General features: G+C 38.1%; 1 protein-coding gene across 8 annotated transcripts in view; it reads right to left on the bottom strand.

Annotated features, from left to right (window-relative positions):
• Positions 1-18,368, bottom strand: part of ARHGEF7 (Rho guanine nucleotide exchange factor 7) — a 131,893-nt gene that overhangs the window by 19,355 nt on the left and 94,170 nt on the right. For 5 of the 8 annotated variants that reach the window (XM_042805908.1, XM_042805912.1, XM_042805910.1 and 2 more), the window contains 9 exons: positions 15,107-15,245; positions 14,200-14,259; positions 12,839-12,985; positions 10,849-10,935; positions 7,402-7,480; positions 5,890-6,029; positions 4,996-5,220; positions 3,537-3,557; positions 2,861-2,954 (listed from right to left, as the gene is read on the bottom strand). In XM_042805908.1, the coding sequence (XP_042661842.1) occupies positions 2,861-2,954; positions 3,537-3,557; positions 4,996-5,220; positions 5,890-6,029; positions 7,402-7,480; positions 10,849-10,935; positions 12,839-12,985; positions 14,200-14,259; positions 15,107-15,245 (992 nt within the window). The remainder of the gene's footprint in view (positions 1-2,860; positions 2,955-3,536; positions 3,558-4,995; positions 5,221-5,889; positions 6,030-7,401; positions 7,481-10,848; positions 10,936-12,838; positions 12,986-14,199; positions 14,260-15,106; positions 15,246-18,368) is intronic. The other 3 variants (XM_042805909.1, XM_042805911.1, XM_032996971.2) reach the window with 1 other exon arrangement.

Below are 18,368 nucleotides of genomic sequence, written 5' to 3'. Positions count from 1 at the left end.
AGCCTTTGTAAATCACTACATTTGAGTCCAAAGTTCAGCCTAATCAACCCTTTAAAATGCTCTTAATCATCCTGTTTAAAAAAAAAAAAAAAAAAAAAAAAAAAAATCAAACTTCAATGAGCAAAAGTAACAGTTTCAGAAGACAAAATACTATTTTGAAACGCTTGGAAAAAAACGCAAGGCAGAGTAATTGCCCACACATTCAAGAAATTTTCTGAAGCACCTGAAGTTGCACAGAATATGTTCTGAAGTGTGATCACTCTGGTTCTAAACATAACAACCGTTCAACTGAAAAGAACTGTATACTCCAGTTATTTTATATATATATATATATATATTATTTCATTACTTAATCAAAGAAATCAAGGAACAGAACATTAACTCACAGACAAGAAATCTTGAAAACTTGGGTTTTGTAAATATATCAGATTTACCCCTTTCAACAGCACACCACTGAAAATCAAACTCAATTACCAGCATAATAAATACGTTAGTACAATTTCAGTCCAGCGTGCAGTAGGAAAGATGTTGTTATTATGTATCTGTGAAAGGTGGAGTAATTAAGCTTTTCAGACTTCGAAGTAGAAACAGCACTGCTGGAAAAAATCTAACTATTCAAGCTTAACATGGCAAAGTTTTCCTAAAGATAGAGCTCCACTGCAAACGTTCTCGCAGAATTCAGTAAAAATGCTGTCAAATTGTACACTTGCAACACAGTGAAATTCCAATCGAACTGAAATCTAGAGGTACCTCTACCATTAGTTTAGATGGAACCAGGAGTCTATGTGTAGGGCAGGACAATTTCTTGGTTTAAAAGCATTTTTCCTGTTTTCCTCTTTGAAAAACCTAGGCTTGAAGATTTTCTGCTGTGTGAATCTGAATTGCCTTCCACACAGTAGTATTCTCTGTCAACCAATGCATCCTGTTAGTTTTTGTGATTTATTATGACCAGAACAAAGCCAACTGTCCAACATTTGTCAAGATCACCTGACAAACAGTTGAAAAAATTATCTTGACCCAATATAGCTTCCCTACAGTTTAAGAGATGCAGGTACTCTGAAGTACAGGTTATTTCTCTTTCAAGGCAGGAAAAATAATTGGATTTCATTGCGGTTAGAATGCAGCACCGTATCATTACAGTAGCAGGACAAATATTTCACTTTTGAAACGAGTGTTGTGAGGGCACTCAGCTGAAATACCTTATTTTGGTTTGCCTGTTATAATGCTAATTTGACATAGCAGTTCTCAAAACACTGCCCATAAATCCCTGGGATTCCAGAGAAGAGAAGTAGTAAAACCCAAACCTCTCTCTGAATCAGCTTTACATTTGAAGTTCCTTCAGAAGAAAACTTTTACAGCTTCACAAGATGGAAAAGGTTGAAGGAGCACTAACATACAACAGAAGCTTCTCATTTCTGACACAAGGAGGGAAAACAGAGATGAATACCAAGAATCAGTAAAAATTTCTGTAATACCCTCTGACTTAAAGCCACTCCTTTTAAAAAATTCCTTTTATTGAAAGTTATCTCTTACATATTTAATCAGGAGTAGAACCATGTATTTGCAAGCTACAGACCCCCTCCTTCCTCCAAAAAAGAATTCTTATCTCCTCTCATTAAGTGTTCTTTAGAAATTCCTAAATCTGCAAGTTGACAGCTTTACTGCTCTCATTAGAACTTCTGAATCTCCATCCTCCAATATCTGAAATGATACTGTAATGCAGTACTTTCATTTTTCTTAAACGGGTACCTTCCTGTAAGAATAAACATCCTGAACTAAAACGTCCACTTGCATGTGCATGAACACAAGATCTTTCTATTCACTACCTTAACCTTTGCCATATGAAATTTGCAGCACATTCAGAAAGACATCCACCTTAGACAAACCAACAGTGCCCTGAGGAAAAGCTTTTTTTCTTCAACCCTACTTAAACCAGCGAGACACAACATTCACGATAACACACTTCACACACTGAACGCTCAAGGCACAGTCTCTTATCTTAAAAAGCCCACGAGCAAAGGGCAGACACAAAGAAGCAAAAGTTGCATCAAAAGAATCCACCCTTCATCTTAAATATTCTGTATTTTATTGATACAAGTAACTGGATTATTCATTCACACATATTTCTAAGGAAGAATTCAAGTGATGTTGGCAACTAAGTGAATACTGTGTTTGCTTGGCAACATTAATGTTTCCTCCACCCCAGATTATCCCAACATCCAGATTTCGAGCTTTCTGTTTTTCTATACATTCAGGAGTCTCAATTCAGTGTTGTTCTTCAGACTTCAAGCAGTCTAATGCTCTGGAATTTCTTCGGACACAGACACTAGTAAATGACCTTATTTCTAGGAGATTTGAGCAGACTGTTGGATCTTAGAAAGAGTGACCAGGGAAGCAACTAATCTTCAAACAAGCAGCAAAACCCAGCCTTCCAACACCCAGATCAGCAGAAGCTCCTACACCTGTGTTTAAGAACACAGCTACTAAGTATTCTGCAAGAGTGGGTCACTATCTTCAAATGGTTGTTTACAGTATTAAAAGACAGGTTTACTTTAGTGACCTTTACACGGCTCTGCAGTCAACTTCACTTCCCCCTGTAGCAAACACAGAAATAGGCACTTCACAAGCATCCACTACAGTCAGTAGTAAAGCTCTAGAAAGCAACTAATGCCATCGTGACATAAGCACTTAAGATGAAAAAATCAAACCATCCTCTGGAGATACCTACCCCCTCTCCCCTGACAGGAGAGAGGAAGCCAGAGATGACTTGCTTACACTGTACATCTAACTTTCACAGAACTTAAACTGATGTTAATTCCAGTCTTTGTATTATGCAGACATTTGTTCAAGTCTCTCTTACTTTTTCTCAGTGCAAACTCTTCATCTGATGGCTTCCGTTCTGGCTTGCGTTTGGGAAGCAGCTTTTTCATGGTTTTAGGGCTTTTACTGAGATCCTGTGTGGGGAAAAAAAAGAATAAGAAGAGTAGAGCTTCTCTACAGTATTTCAGAAGTTTAACTTCTAAGATGCATACAGGAATTACTAACTAAAAACCTTTGAACAGCATCAAAATTCAGTTTACCGGTATTTTCTGGCACATCAGGTTTGCCTGAACTGGCTGATTTCCTCTCTACCCTTCGTCCAACTATACACAAGATCAGATATTTTATCTGTTCTATTTACAGAAATACACAGAAAAGCTGCTGCAAAAGCATGCAGGCTGTTTGGGAGCTAGAGCAAAGGGAAGAGGCAGGCACACATTAACACAGGTTTTTCTTTCCTTAACTTTTGAGGAGACGACCCATTTCACTTGTCTACTTAGAAGCAGGTAAAAAAGGACCTAACAAGGAAGCTCGGCAGGTAGTATACTCTTTGAAGCCAGAATCTGTAAATGTTTAGGTCTGTTCTTACAAAGCTCTACAGCAAAAAAAATACAGCAACAAATACAGCAATTCTGCTCAAAACGTGGTCATGCTAATTCACAGGAACAATGCCAGGTTACAGGAACAAAAGGAATGTACTGGTCTACACCCCTTACCTTAAGGATACAAGACATCCTCTATAAAAATACAGAACAAGAAAGTAAAAAGGTGAATGAGCAGGACAGAACAAAGAAGATGAAGATAGGTTTTGAATATCATTGTATGATAAACACTGTGAAGATGACTGAAATTCTACCACACTGGAGAATTTAGTGCCCTACACATAAAAACACAACAGGAATTTAACTTAAATTACAAAATGAGCATATAGTACAGCCAAACAGAAGAACCTCTTGTAGCAACTAAGCCTAAATACTAACCTTGCAATTGAAGATCACCTATCACATTTTCCCCCGTTGTCTAGGGGATTTACAGAAGAAAAGAAAAAAGTCACACACACAGCCACCACGGAAAAAAACCAAACAAAACAAACCAAAAGCACATAGCCAGGCCACACTGGGGCACAGTGTTTAGGCTACAGTTTCTAAGGATCTGCAATTTACCTATCTGCAAAATAAAATTTTTCTGTCGACATCTCATGCTTGCAGAATAAAACGTTCTTAGGCTTAACTGCATGACTCTTTCTGGGCCCTGTTGCTTCACACTAAATTAGTATCACGAGAACGCCTGACAAAGACACTTGAAACAGGAGATACCGCCAAGCCACAGAGCATCCAATATTCTCCTCCTTATATACACGCACAGACCCATCATAAATCTGACATTTTCTTGCTATTTATGGAATTACACAAAATGTAGTGGCAGGACTCGATTAACCTACCACCACCATCTTTTTGTGGTCAAAACCAACACAGTTTATCTTTCTTGGAACAGATTCCTGTTTCCTATCATATGCTAATTAAAAAAATACAACAGCATCTTAACATCTAAGGTCTTTATTTTGCTAATGATAACATTAGCCATTAGATTCTTCTGAGTACAAAACCATTGTATGTATTTTGAGTTACCATTCTTTTTTTAAAAAAAGATACGCTATTGTTACATAGTAACAGTAGTAAACACTGAGGAACCAAGAGTCAGTTATACCACCATAGATGTTTAGAACCATTTGAAACAGCACTTAGAAGCATCATAGGCTCCCTTATCCTAGGTACTCTGCAGTGTCCTTTGCAAATAACCTATTTTGCAATAAGCCCATATGATCAACATAACAAATGAATTGCTAGTTTTTTTTAAAAAAAAAAAAAAAAAAAAAAAAAAAAGAAACAGTCATATCTATTAACTGGATAAAAGGTAGAAATAAGTGGAAGCACTTGGAGGAGGTTTGAGAAGCCTCTCCTAACAAGCCTTAGTACTTTGAGCTGCAAGACTAAATCCCCGTTTGAAACAAACAGCATTCACTAGTCCATTACCATTGATTCAGCGTTGCCTGTTAAATCATCTTCACGTAAAAAACATGCACAAAATTGTAAACCAGTAGTGTGTAAACAAAAATGTTAAACTTCCCACTGTAGGTCTGCTACAGAGTCATATTTCTTCGCTGCCACGTCTCACCTCTTTGTAACAAAGAGCTGCTGAAGGCCGTAACGGAGGCGCGGGCCGTAAGCAGCTCAGACTCCAAGGTTTGGGGGTTTTCGGAGGTTCCAGAGGTCCCCAGTTTATCGTGGTATGTGGAGTCCCATGATGTGATGGATGAGGGAGAGTGTGGTACGCAGGAGTCAGTGGTATCGGTTTGCTGTCTGAATGCTTGCTGGAAGGTGTTATTGGATGGGAAGGAAGCTGTCAAAGACAAGAAGGTGATAGGAAGGGAAAGAAAGCCTATTATCATAATAAAGACATAGTATCACATCAAGGAGTGATGAAATCATCTCACTTGCTATCTAGAGATGGGGTTTATTACAGCTGCCCTTTGAAAAATTTTATACAAAATTATTATTTGAAAAAACAGAGCTTAAAGAAATTTTATTGTCTACCACAGACAGAGCATGAACTAAAGAAAGAACAGCTATGAGCAGCTCTGCTCCCACTTCTCTCACCACTAAGGACTGAGCTAAATTTAGATCCATTCATATCCAACAACGCAAGTGCAGAACCCAAAAGAAGGTACTTAAGGAAAGTGTTTCTCCACAGCCTGTCAAGTACACCACCAATTAAAACCTACTGTTCTAAGGATACTTAAAAGACCATGATGTATTCCTTGGTCAAAACAGAAAAAGTAATGATAATGAATTTTCTTTTACCTTGTTAAATTATTACACCAACTTCTAAGCATTTTATTCTTTGTTCACACTGTTAATAACAATGATCTTTTGACCCATTAAACTACAGTCATAACACTCAGTTCTTGTAACTAATGGCTAAAAAATGCTTTACTCGGTGGCATATTTGCCAGATAAACTCATTCTGCATACACTGCTCATTCACTTTGATCCAGAAGCTCTTCCTTACCGTGTGAGATGGCACAGAGTGAGGTTTAATGGTGGGATTCCCAACAGTTGTGACTTTGGTTTGCTTCTGCAGGTGATCCACCCATTCATGCAAATCTTGTTGGTTATTACAGGACACTAGTATCCTTTCAATCATATTTCCTAGGTGAGAGAAAGCAGATGTAGGAAACCACAGAAGAACAACTTAGTTAATCTGACATGATTATTAAGACACTAATTTCCTAAAACATTCTATCCTGTAAGTACTAAGCAAAATTTTAACCTGTTTTCAGTACAAGAGCATCTCACTTTTCCAGGTTGTAACAGACATTTCTTCCATGTATTTGTTCTTGTGACAAGCATAGGAATTCCACTTTTTTCCCCACCCCTAATAATTAAACCTTCAATGACAAAAAACAGATGTAGTAGTAGACAGGCTCATCTAATAGTCTAATGCTTCTCCATCTTCCCTAGAAAACCCAACATATAGCCTAAAACGTCATGCTTTACTCTGTAAGCTACAATATATGAAAAGTTACAAAAACAGTTCACTGATACTTCTCTCAGAAAAAGGCATAAAGTTGGTCTGAAGCTAGTATTAAAGCTGAGGCAAAGTCACTTGGGAAAGCAATTTTAACCGAAGAGTACTTTAATTTCTGCAGTTAGGTCCATTTTAACCCATCACATTCCTCATCCGAGTTCAGCTTCATAGCTGTTATCTCAGAGGAGCACGTACCTCCAACGACTTTCTCCTTCTGCCTCATAGCATTGATGTGTGATGCTGCCTGCCACTTAAGAGTGTCAAAATTACTTTATTGAAATGCAACCTGCTTGGAGGCAGAAGTGATCCAGGAAATGAAGGTATAAAGCTCCACTGTGTGGACCCCGTTCCCACTGACCTTTAAACTGCTCAGGGATCTGTGCTGAAACAAATGATGTAACAGACAAACTACCCAAAGTGAGCACAGTGGCAATCCACTAGAGATGCTAAAGGTCTCTCAGGAAAGAGGTGGACCATTTCTAGAATAAAGCTCTTCTTTAAAGCTCTTACAAAGTAGCTGGAATTCCTTTTCTTCTACTGAATAGCATATTCTGAACTGATTCGTTATAAAGGACCTTCTCCAAGGCTACTGTCTCCATTCAATAAAATACAGAAATTTGGGGATGAATCCAATGCAGACAGACAGTTAACTGCTTCAGACAAGCTGTGAAAAGCAACTTTCAAGTGAGGCTCTGGGTAGCTGCCTTACAAAATTTGTATAATCAGAGGATGGTTGAGCTTGAGCAAGGGATCTCTGCAGGTCATCTACTCCTCTGCTCAAGCACAAACACCTCCAGCTGGTTGCCCAGGACCGTGGCCAGAGATCTTTTGAGTATCTCCAAGGATGGAGATGTCTCCAGGCAACCTGTGCCAGCGCTTGGTCACCCTTAAAATTAAATTTTTTTTTTTTCCCCCCTGTTCAGACAGAATATTTGATGTTTGAAATCACATATCTTGGAGCAAGTAGTAAATAAAAATATTTACAGTCAGTACCTGATATTTCAAATGCATTTTTATGGTTTTCACTGTCTTCTAGCTTTGTGATAGTCATTCCTGTCATTGGCAGTTTTCCCTAGAAAAAAAAAAAAAAAAAAAAAGCAGTAACACTGAAGTTAAATCCAACACACAAAAAAGCATTACCAAGTAAAGAATATATAAACTTCAAGCTCTGAACAAAGATATACACAGTAAATTCACACACACACACGCCAATGGGTTTAAAAACATTTAAAAACCCACAAAAACACCTAATAGTGGAAGTTTTTAATATGCCCAACTTCTGCAAATGACACCTGCAACTTCAGCGAGTCTGCTGCCTATGCAGGCTGTGAAATCCACACAAATGTAATAGCGGTTGCTCATCGTAGCCTCAGGTTCTTGAAACAGAGACCTTCGGGGTCATCCACATTAACACAGTTAGAAGCAACAGTGACTCATCTTTAAACACATTTGTTTGCAAACTGTTTGATTAGCTCTCAAAATAGGGTTTGTGGTACAAGTAGATTTAGAAAGGAAGGTTTCACTAAGCAAATGCATCAATTATTTACAGAAGATTTATGTCTCTAACAACCCCACTACTACATTCACTCACAGAAATATTTGGGGAAAAAAACCACAAAAGCGGTAAAAACACCTGTAAATTTGTAACGTTTCAGAAGAACATACTAATTTTGCAGAAGACTTTAAACCCAGTCAAGCTGGAAAAAAAAAAAAATGACAGTTTAGGATAACTTTTTGGCCCTTTAGAAACACAGAAGAATAAATAAGACTGAATATTTTCAGAATGAAAGGCTTTACCAAAAATGCAACTTTTATTAAAGTTCTTTAAGACAGATCCTGTATTCTCCTCCTCAGAAACACTATTCAGCACATGTTGGCAAAAGTGCAAATACCATGTACTGTGGAATTCTGGCTCCAATGGAAGGGAAAGAAAAAAAAAACAACACTTTTTTTTTTTTTCTTTCCTAATGACTGCAGAATAGACAAAGGTTCCTTAGAAGCTTAGAAACTAAAAATCACTTGATATTCTGTATGCACAGAGCATGCTCAAGTCCAAGATGCCAAAGAGAAAGAAAGAGTTTTCTTGCAACAGCTTCCCCACTGCAGGAAACATGGTGGCATTGTGCACTACAAATGCAGCCTAAAATTCTCTTTTCTGTTTTTCCAGGTTTGCTGGATCATAACTAACATAGCATAGAGACACAATGAAAGAGAGGTGCAAGAACTGCTGACATAGGGAAATGGAAAGGGAATATGGGAATACACTAAGCAAAAGACTGGTGACAGAGAGCAAAGATCACCTGAACCACATGGAGAGAAAAAGTACAAAGCAAAACACAGAGAAAATGGAACTGAACTAAGGAATCATTGATATTCCCCTTCTTTCAAACAACAACTGTGAAGCCCTCCTGTGATGTAAGGTCTGTGCCCCTCGTGACTCTACCCACGCTAAAAGTTCTCCCAGTTAGTCCATGTGGCAGGTATCAGCACTATCAACCAGAAACTCTGAAGCCTGCTGATAACTGGAATATTCAGAAATGTAGGGAAGGTATAATGTAGGATGCTGCCTCCAGTGGCATCATTTCTCTGGGAATGACTGAGGGAGCTGCATCATCTTCTGCCCATATCCATCCCAGTTCTGAGACAAGAGTCTCAGAAGAAAAGTCAAGGAGGTCAGCGTTATGCAATCCACAGATCTGAGCCACTGTCTCAGACACAAACAGTGATTAAATAATTTTACCCTGCTGTGAACACACAGTCATTAATATTTGAGAAGTTCTCAGTGTTGGGAAAATCTCATGCGAGGTGATGAGGAAATTAAGAGTTTTGCATTCCACAGAGTTGGATAGCGAACACTAAGAAACGGCTGTGGCCATACTGAATAGAAACTGAAGACAAATGCATAGAAAATTGCTTATTTACTGAACAATGCAGTGCACCTGGGGGACAAGGTGGGAGGGAGAAGGAAGAAATATAAGTCATGTACGATAGGACAGCAAAATAAAGCCTGTCAGATCATTTGATTTCATATTGTTTGTTTGTTAATGCACTACACTTCCACTCAGTTGCTTATGTAAACAGTACACAAGAATCTATCTTCATCAGAATTTCTGGATGTGCCACTTTGAATACAGAACTCATCTGCTTTTTCTAGTATCTTTTTCAACCAATCGGGATAAAGCACTGGCCACAAATTTAGCTACTACCATGGCAGGTAAGATATGAATCCAAACATACATAAAATGTGCATTTAATTGTACTAAAAAAAAAAGTCACACAGGTTGTGACTGATCACATAGAGACCCCAAAGGACTAAGCTTCAGCGTTCTTTCACAGCAGGCAAATCACGGCTCAGGAGAAAGGATCAAACTATTCAAGAGCCTGATTTACAGAAGTACTTACAAAAGGCAAAACCTCTGGCTCCTTTTAGAACTTTGGTGCAGTTTTTCCCTTGCTTTCGGTGTTTTACTGTGATGTCTGGAAACCACACAGTAATCCTTGAACATTTATAAAGACTTCAGGAAGTCATGGACTGTGCATTTGCTTTCATTTCACCTCTCTGGGTCTTTGGAACTACACACCCAAAATGCCAGTGCTTCTGTGAAACGTGTCCTAGAGCTACAGGGGAGCCAACCCAACTGGCACTGATCCTCCTGCACTAACAGCAGTTGCTCTATTTCTGTAGGCAGGGAAACGAGCACAAGTATTCAGCTAGGAAGTTTGGTAGAGAGCTCAAAGACTCGGTCTGCCAGCAGCAAGTAGAGGATCTGTGAAGTGAAACACCTCATGGTGAGGACCCGAAGGCCCCACTGTAGGCGTTTCGGGGGGTCGTACACCGGGCTGGCTCTAGGCTCAGGCCAGGGACCCAACGTCAGTCCACTTTTGGAGCATGCCTTCCAGTTCAGCTTCATCCAAATGGGATCTTGTCTGTGAGCCCCAAACAACTTCTACACTGTGACCCAAAGATCATTAAACAGAAAAGATGAGGAAATTCATTTCAACAGTGAATCTGATGAGTCAAACACTAATGCAGACACGCCTAAAGAAACAGATGGTAGCAGCCTAACTCACACCAATGGAAGTTTAAGAGTGCTGTGCAATTTTGGCAAGCAGCAGCCAAAGAGCACTAATAAACCTGTACATCAGCATGGTTTTCCTATGCAGATCTAAAAAGCTACTGACACTTCCTCTCTCATTAGCTGCTACTAACAAGGTAAAAAAACCCCTTGTTGAGAGTCACAGCTGCAAAAATCAAGCCCTCGGCTTCCAGCCCAGAAGTTTATAAAACACAAGACCAGTTCCTATTGCAGAAACCACTTTTTATCTTTATAAATGCAGAAGTTTAATAATCCTTCTGAGTTTCCTATGAAATATCATCTGGAGAAACACCCCCCCCACACACACACACATTCATACACATATGTGCATGTATTACTTTACCTGATAGATAAACCCACTCATTCTCGGGCTGGCAGACAACATTAGCAAAATGTTAGGGAAGAGAAGAAGATACCTTTCATTCTTTTCCTTATCAAAAAAAAGAAAATGAAAAAGTAAATACAACATCACAAGCCCCCTCCCCCCTTTTTCTGTTTTATATTATTAAAAGCTACTAATGTTAGAACTCTGCAATTATTCCACAAATATTTGCTCCTGGCAAAATTAACTCTCCATAGAATAAAAATAATTAAAAAAAAAGGGAGCAAAAAAAGCCAGAATTATTTGATTTTCTATTTGCAAAGTGCTAGTAACACATGCCTATACTTCTTCCTGGAGAGTACGGCCTAATATTTTAAAACAGCAATTTTACAGTCTGGGTGAAATACTGACCTTGTTTAATATGATAACAACTGTTTTGCTGATTTCAGCAAAACCAAAATTACACATTGGATATATTTCTTAATATAGTTTAGATGGATGTTGTTACAGTAATGTCAAGACCATGGTCTCTCAAATTGGAGAGATCAGATTTTTGATTGATACTGAAATATGCCCTGAAGTAGAAAAAGAATATAAAAGAAAAGTAATAATTTTATATTCACACCAGAGATACTCATTACTACATTCTGATTTAAATTTGCTGGTTTCACTTAGGAAGTTGTCCTTTGTGGTTTTGTTTTGGAGGTATTTTTATGGAAGGAGGAGGTTTACTCTACATCTACTGCTATAGACAAACAACGAAAGAGAGAAGCATTAAGGTATATCGTTTTAATGGCAAAACAAATACATCCATTGACATAGCCACCATCTCAATTTCAAGCATCTCTGCAAAACAATACAAGTCCTTACCAAGTTTTAATGTTTCTATCCATTTTTCAGTAAACATTTACAAATGTCTATAAAATTTTTGAAAAGAGAAAATCAAAACCAATTGCTTTTGCACAGATGAAGCTATTCTATATCCAGCCAAAAAGCTGTAATGCTACGCAGAAACTTCTAAAAGTCCATTACGCTTGACATTTTAGCTCATGATGCAAGTGGGGGTTGAATAGTGTTTTGTTTTTAAGACTACAGGAAGAGACATGACTGCAGAAGATGCACTATCTTTTTTTATTCGTGATTTTTATTTTTTTTTTTTATTTTAACGCCTAACAAAAATGTCTGAGAGAAAAATATCAGGTGATGAAATTTTAAATAATCAGTTGCATAAGCACTTTTCTCTTTCTTCGTATTTATGGACATCTTTGTTCTAAGGGAGGAAACTGACTGAATGAGGTTACAATTCAAAAGCCCGCTTCAGGTTCAAAGCTTCATTGATTTTAGAGGGGAACAACTTACAGTAAAAGCATGTCAGTAATCTGTATAACATTTTCTTTCTGTTATCACTTGCTTTTAAGATTATTTGAACATTATTTCTGGTAGGACAACCTTTTCGTTGTGTGTTTTGTTTGTTTTGAAAAAAATCACCCCAGACTTTGCAGTGTCACCTTCAACTTTCTAATGTCTCTTCTTATTCTATTTCTCCAAACCCACTTGGTTCTCAAGCTTGTATTTCAAAATTTACTACTTAAGCAAAGTGCCCAAAACAGTGAGGAAAAAGTGAATCTTAGACACCTTACAACACAAAAGATGGAAGTTTTTGTTATTTAAAACATGCTGTAAAACGGCTCTGCAAAATGATCCTGTAACATAACTACACATGGAAAACTCTGTTTAATTATGCACTTTCAAAAGAGTCCTGCAAAAATATCTTACAATGTTTATAACTGCTATATTCGGTTACGTTTCAGTAAATTTTACAGATGAGACCACACGTCTTCAAGGAAATTTATTTCAGGTTTTATAATAAAAGCCTTAAATCAGTAGAGACAGATTTTAGTCTAGATGAACACCTCTGAAGCATTCTGTTTATTTCTGCTGCATAATGATTATAATTAATTTTATTCAAAATGGAAAGAAAGACCAACAGTAAAGATGATAAGGACATTACCTCACTTCCAGCACACTGAATCATGACCTGGGACATGTAAATCACATTGCCAAGTGTTTTAATATCCTCTCCCTCCCAACAACGGATAGCTTCTGTCAGTATTTGTAGTTCAAGTTCTTTCCGTTTCCGTACTTCTTGACATTGTGCCTAACAAACGTAGCAAAAAATACCATCTCTATCAACTCTATCAATTTGGAGCAGGTTAAGGGTAGAAATACCACTACAGTTTTCTTGACTGTTGTCCTTGTAGTACACAAAAGACAGCACCTTACTTGAAGCATTTTCATTTAGGTGACTATTACCAACTTTTCTTATGAAACTAGTATTGCTAACTTCAATATTATTACTTTTCCCTTCAATACGCTGACTTCAATTACCATTCTAAATTCATAGTCATAGCTCTGTTTCTCAAATTTCTCCGGTTTTTACATTTTAAATTTTTGTACTTCCAACCAAAAATGGCTAGGCTCAGCAGAAAAGATTAACACAGCTGTCACAAATACACATGACTATACAACAAAGCATCTTTCTTTAGTAAAAAGAGCCACACTGATTGTGCAAACTACGAGTGTGTATAACCTTGTGTTCCTACTTATTAAATGTCTCCAACCTGCTCTACTACATGCACTCCCATTCATTTGAATTTTTCTCAGCAAGAATTGCTTCCTCTTGTTTGTAAAGCACTCAACAGAATGTGATCCCCAAACCTCTTCAGAACACAGAACACTAAATTTCTGCTTTAAGAAATAAAAAAATAGAAAAAGCCAGGTTACCACCAGCACACACTCCTAATAGGAAGCACAAAACATTAAGCTTATTTTAACTCAGACTGCACTAAGTATATACTTCTTGTACTTGAGGTGCATTTTTTTTATTTTTTTAAGACAGAGAGCTCATCTGTTCAAATTAGGCTTCTGTTCCAATTATTACTAGCAGCTTTCTATCTTCTGAACTTCACTAGCACTTTCACCTTCATTCTCCCTCCCCAACTCAAACACTATTCCCCTAGAAGGCATGTACTTTAATTGAGCGCATATTCTGAATTTTTTCTAACGTAAAGAAGCCCTTCTTCAGGACACCAGTTATATTAGCACTAGTAGAAAGGGAGGCAGAGCATGAGTGAGAGGGCAGACCAAGAGGTGGAGAATACTTTGCATGGCTCTTACATCAAGAGTCTATTTGCTATAACACCCAGCAAATTACCATCCTTATCTCTGCCCACAGACAGCATCAATTTCCAGGCTTTCAAAAATTTCTTATACATTTACAAAAAAAGTCAGGGTTTTTTTAAAGCAATAGAGGGGGATGAAACTAGAAAACATTCTACTTAAAATACATTATCTAATTTTTATCAGTCTTACAGAAAGATTTTTGAAGGCTGTCATAGATTTTTGAATATCTGGACGATCCGGATGATAATCCTAAAAACAATGGAGAAAAGATACATAAAAACTTTAGTCCCAGTAAAATTAAAAAAAAAAAAAAATTAGAGGCTTAATTAAATACAAATAAACAATTCTGTAAAACAGAACTTGTAGACAGATCTGCTCTCTTTTCACAGCCTTCTTACTTATACTTACACTTAAAATAGAGCCAAGGAAGTTTTACGAGATCTAGTGGGTAAGAGAGACTTCTAAATCCTAACAGGAAAGTGTTTATTTTAAAGAGCTCTATTTGGCATGTTATTTTGCCAGAAACTAGATTCCTTACAGACTAGTATGTTCCATTGTCAATGACTGACAAACCAAATTGTGTGACAAGACAAAGACCCATACGCTTTCTATTTTTCTCCCTCCTTCACACTCCAAAAATCTAACCTATGAAATGCAAAGGTGGAAACAATAACTCCTCAAACACCTTCCCATATTGGAAAGATCATTTTTGGACACTGTTCAATAGAAGTCAAATGGACTGTTTTGGTGACATGTTTGACACACTGAGGTCCTAAGATGAGAAGCAGCACTCTGACAAAATAAAGTAGCCTCAGGTAGTATGCAGCAGACATATTCAATGTCAAATCAACCGAAGACCCTCCTAGGCTGTTCTAGTAGTGAAGATTAGCTTCTCTGGCTAGTTTTACTTTAAATGTGTAGCTTTTACAGGAAGTTTTACTGCACTAAGTTTTAAATCACTGCAGCCCATATTTTAGAAGGCTGACAGAAGAGCAAACAAATGTAATTTTGGGTCCCATCATGTTTGACATGTACCTTTAAAATAATTGTTGTCAAATCATCATTAAGCTGGAACATAAATGCTGATAAGATATACCTCCATGTGCCTTTCAAGTTCTTTGAGTAACGTGGGGTATTTATCCAGACGCATAAAAGGTTTGCTGAGGCCCGTGGTCAGTACAAGGATCCCAGGGCTGTTGGCACCTTTCACCTCCATGAATTCTCCTAGCTCCTCACTGTGTACACAAGATATTTAAGCAAATTAAGACCAAATTACCAAAAGAATTAAAATTACATTGGATTCTTTATTTCAGTCTTTCATCCACAATGAATTCTGTCAGTAAAACAACAGGCCAAATAAATCAAAAAGTAATCAAAAAGTACAACTTAAGTGCTGCGGTCAGTTTTTGCATTAAATGAAATGCAGGAACAAAGACATTTGCAGATTTGGGGTCTGTGCAGGGAACAACAGACATAGGATCGAACCCACCGTTATAGGAAAACAATGCTCAAAAACCAGCTCCTAAATTCTACCCCATCCAAGCAACAATTACAGAATAAAGCCACTTGTGCTGTATTTTATTACTCAGCTCTTTATTCTAGTAAAATGACATCTGACTTCAGAGGTGGTTTACACAAGTAATACACAAGCATAAATGAGTCAATGGCTTCACATTTAACCAAGCATTGGTATTTTTGAGGTGTCAGGCACTAATGAGAAGACACAGAATATTTCAGAACCCTTTTTTCCTCCCACACTTACATGTTTAATGATCTCATCTCACCTCACACATCCATGGTGTTACTGCAAAATGACCAACTAACCAGACATACAAATGGTAGACCATAGCAGAAAATTACTGCGCAATCTATTCTCAAACAAGGTAGGGATACACTGAGGGTGCACTTACACAACACAGTTGTTTTGACAGCAAAGATACTGTAAGAAATCCACGGTCTCCCAGTATCATGAACTGCTACTTCTCCTATCTAGATGTTTTTTCATATTTGAACCATTTACAAAACCAGATCCAGCCCCTCAACTTTTGACATTAACTCTGTTAAAAAAAGCAGCACATCTTGGGAATTTCAGCTCACTTTGCTATCAAAGAAACAAAATAGCTACATCTTCTGTTTCCTTATAATGCACAGTTTTCAGAGGACTGTGGTGGAGGACAAGCTTTCCCAGAGTTTAAATGACCAGGAACAAAATGAGCCCTCTTCGTGGGAAAGGGAAGGTATGGTAGCACCTAGGCTGATTTCCAGGCTTCAGAAAAGACAAGTTGCTGAAGAACATGGGATTCTAAAGAAAAATCTAAGAAAATCAGAAAGATGCTTATTGAAAAGATAACACCTTCTTGCATTCAAGCTGTGTCATTCTAGACACCTGCAGATGGGGTCGCTCATGTTTTGGGTCCTTGTTATAGTAAATGAATTAGTTCTCCAAAAAACCCACAACAAAAACCACTATTCTCATGTGCCGTTCGTGTAAATTCTACTCTAAGATACCCTGAAAATCCTTAACTTTCTACTGATCAATAGCATTACGCCTCCATAAGTCAGAATAACTACTGAAATTTTTTTTCCCCTCCCTGGTTATTGGCATAGTCTCATTTTTCAAAGGAAGCCGTAGCCAGCTACCAGATTCAGTACTTTTAGAAAGTGTAAAAACAGTGTCAAACCTCAAACAGCAATAAAGAAGGAACACTTGTACAATATGGCAACATTAACAAAAAGAGAAGGATGAGAATCTCCAAACCTAGAGCTAAGTGTTTCCATGCACAAGTGAAAGCAAATCTTGACCTGCTCAATCTCCCTAGGAAAAAGACCCTGATAGGACACTGCCATAACAGACATGCTCAACTATCAGTGAGTCATGCTATAGAAAAGAATTACACAGATTAAGACAAAACAGACCTCCCTACCTCCCCCAAGACACACACACGCTCCTTCCCATTTCAGAACAAGTGACACTTTGCTTATTAACGCAATTTGTCCAAACAGATGAAGAGAGCAGAACCGTAACCTTCCCATCCCAGTGTAATTGCTTTACTCACCATCCCACCCAGATCTTTCTCCTGGCTGCTAAAGCTTTCTCAGGTTCACAGAAGAGAAGGTACTGTTCCATACAGTTTCCTCCAATGTTTACTTGTCTTCAGATCAACTGATTGGTAATAGTTACACTACCTTGCTTAAATATACCCAGCACCATTTCTGAATTGTCTGGTCCAACACGACCTTACACGACCTCTTTTAGAGCACTCCACCCCCCTTCTCACCAGGCCCAAGCACTCCTTGGTGCATGTATTTGTGCAATTTCTGCTGTACTCAGAGCCAAGAAAGCGGGTGAAGGGATTTCCCAACACCTGCTTTGCATTCTGAAGATGCAAAGAGAAAGGCTGAGCACATTTGAACATGCCCACAGTTCCCCCCGGCAGACCCTGCTACATCCCTCTCAAGCAACATGTATCAGCAACTACAGGCCTCCTAAAAAAAAAATCACCTCATGACACAATCAGGTTTTAGCCAAAATCAAAACCCACTGAAAAGCCTCCTACAGTACCTTGCATGAAAAATTATAGTACTACAACACAGGTAGACCTGAATATCTTCCTAGATTAAATTTAGATTCAAGAAATAAAGCTAGCCAACTCTGAATACCTAGAGGCTGAAGACCTACTTTGCCTCACGCTTTCTTAGTCACAGCCCTTACTCAGCATAAAATCACACCCACTTCAGAATTTGATTCTCGTGGAACCCTAAACAATGCTAAGGATTCTGACTCATGTTTCGGTTTTACAGTGTTACCAGCTTACTTGTTCATCGAGGATTCAGGCTCATTCCCTGACACATTAAGCTGCATGGCTATGGTGTGGTGGCACGTCCTCTACTCCTGACTCAGCTAAAAGGGAAGAAGCTGTTTCCAGCAAGGTGGTTAAGGCACACAAAGGTACAGCATGGACCCAGTTTCCATGGGAAGCTTTACCAAAGTTCACCTGTGAAAGTCCTTCTGGCAGAAGACACTCAGTGGTTTGAAATTTCAATTCACTGTGTATATGACACTGACAGTGTGCACGCCGCTGCACTTTTTGTTTTATCCATCAGTTCGCCCTGTAAGCACCCCTATCCATGTCAGCATCGACATTAGATTATATATGGTACATGGTAAGTATCTTCCATCTATTTTATTTTAATTGAAAGATGACTGCTACAAGAACCAACAGGAAGTAACCGTTTAAACTCACTCTTTGAATTTTGTTTGCTTCAGCCAGACACACAGCCCACACTGCCTAACTTTTATCAACTATTCCCTTTCACATTATCTGCTATTCTTCCCCAGTTCAGGCAGCACAATCTAC

Source organism: Tyto alba, unplaced genomic scaffold (genome assembly GCF_018691265.1).
Source record: "Tyto alba isolate M040663 unplaced genomic scaffold, T.alba_DEE_v4.0 Super-Scaffold_45, whole genome shotgun sequence".
In the NCBI taxonomy this organism is placed as follows: Eukaryota; Metazoa; Chordata; class Aves; order Strigiformes; family Tytonidae; genus Tyto; species Tyto alba.
Note: the sequence above shows the minus strand (reverse complement) of the source record. Positions and strands in the feature narration are given on the sequence as shown.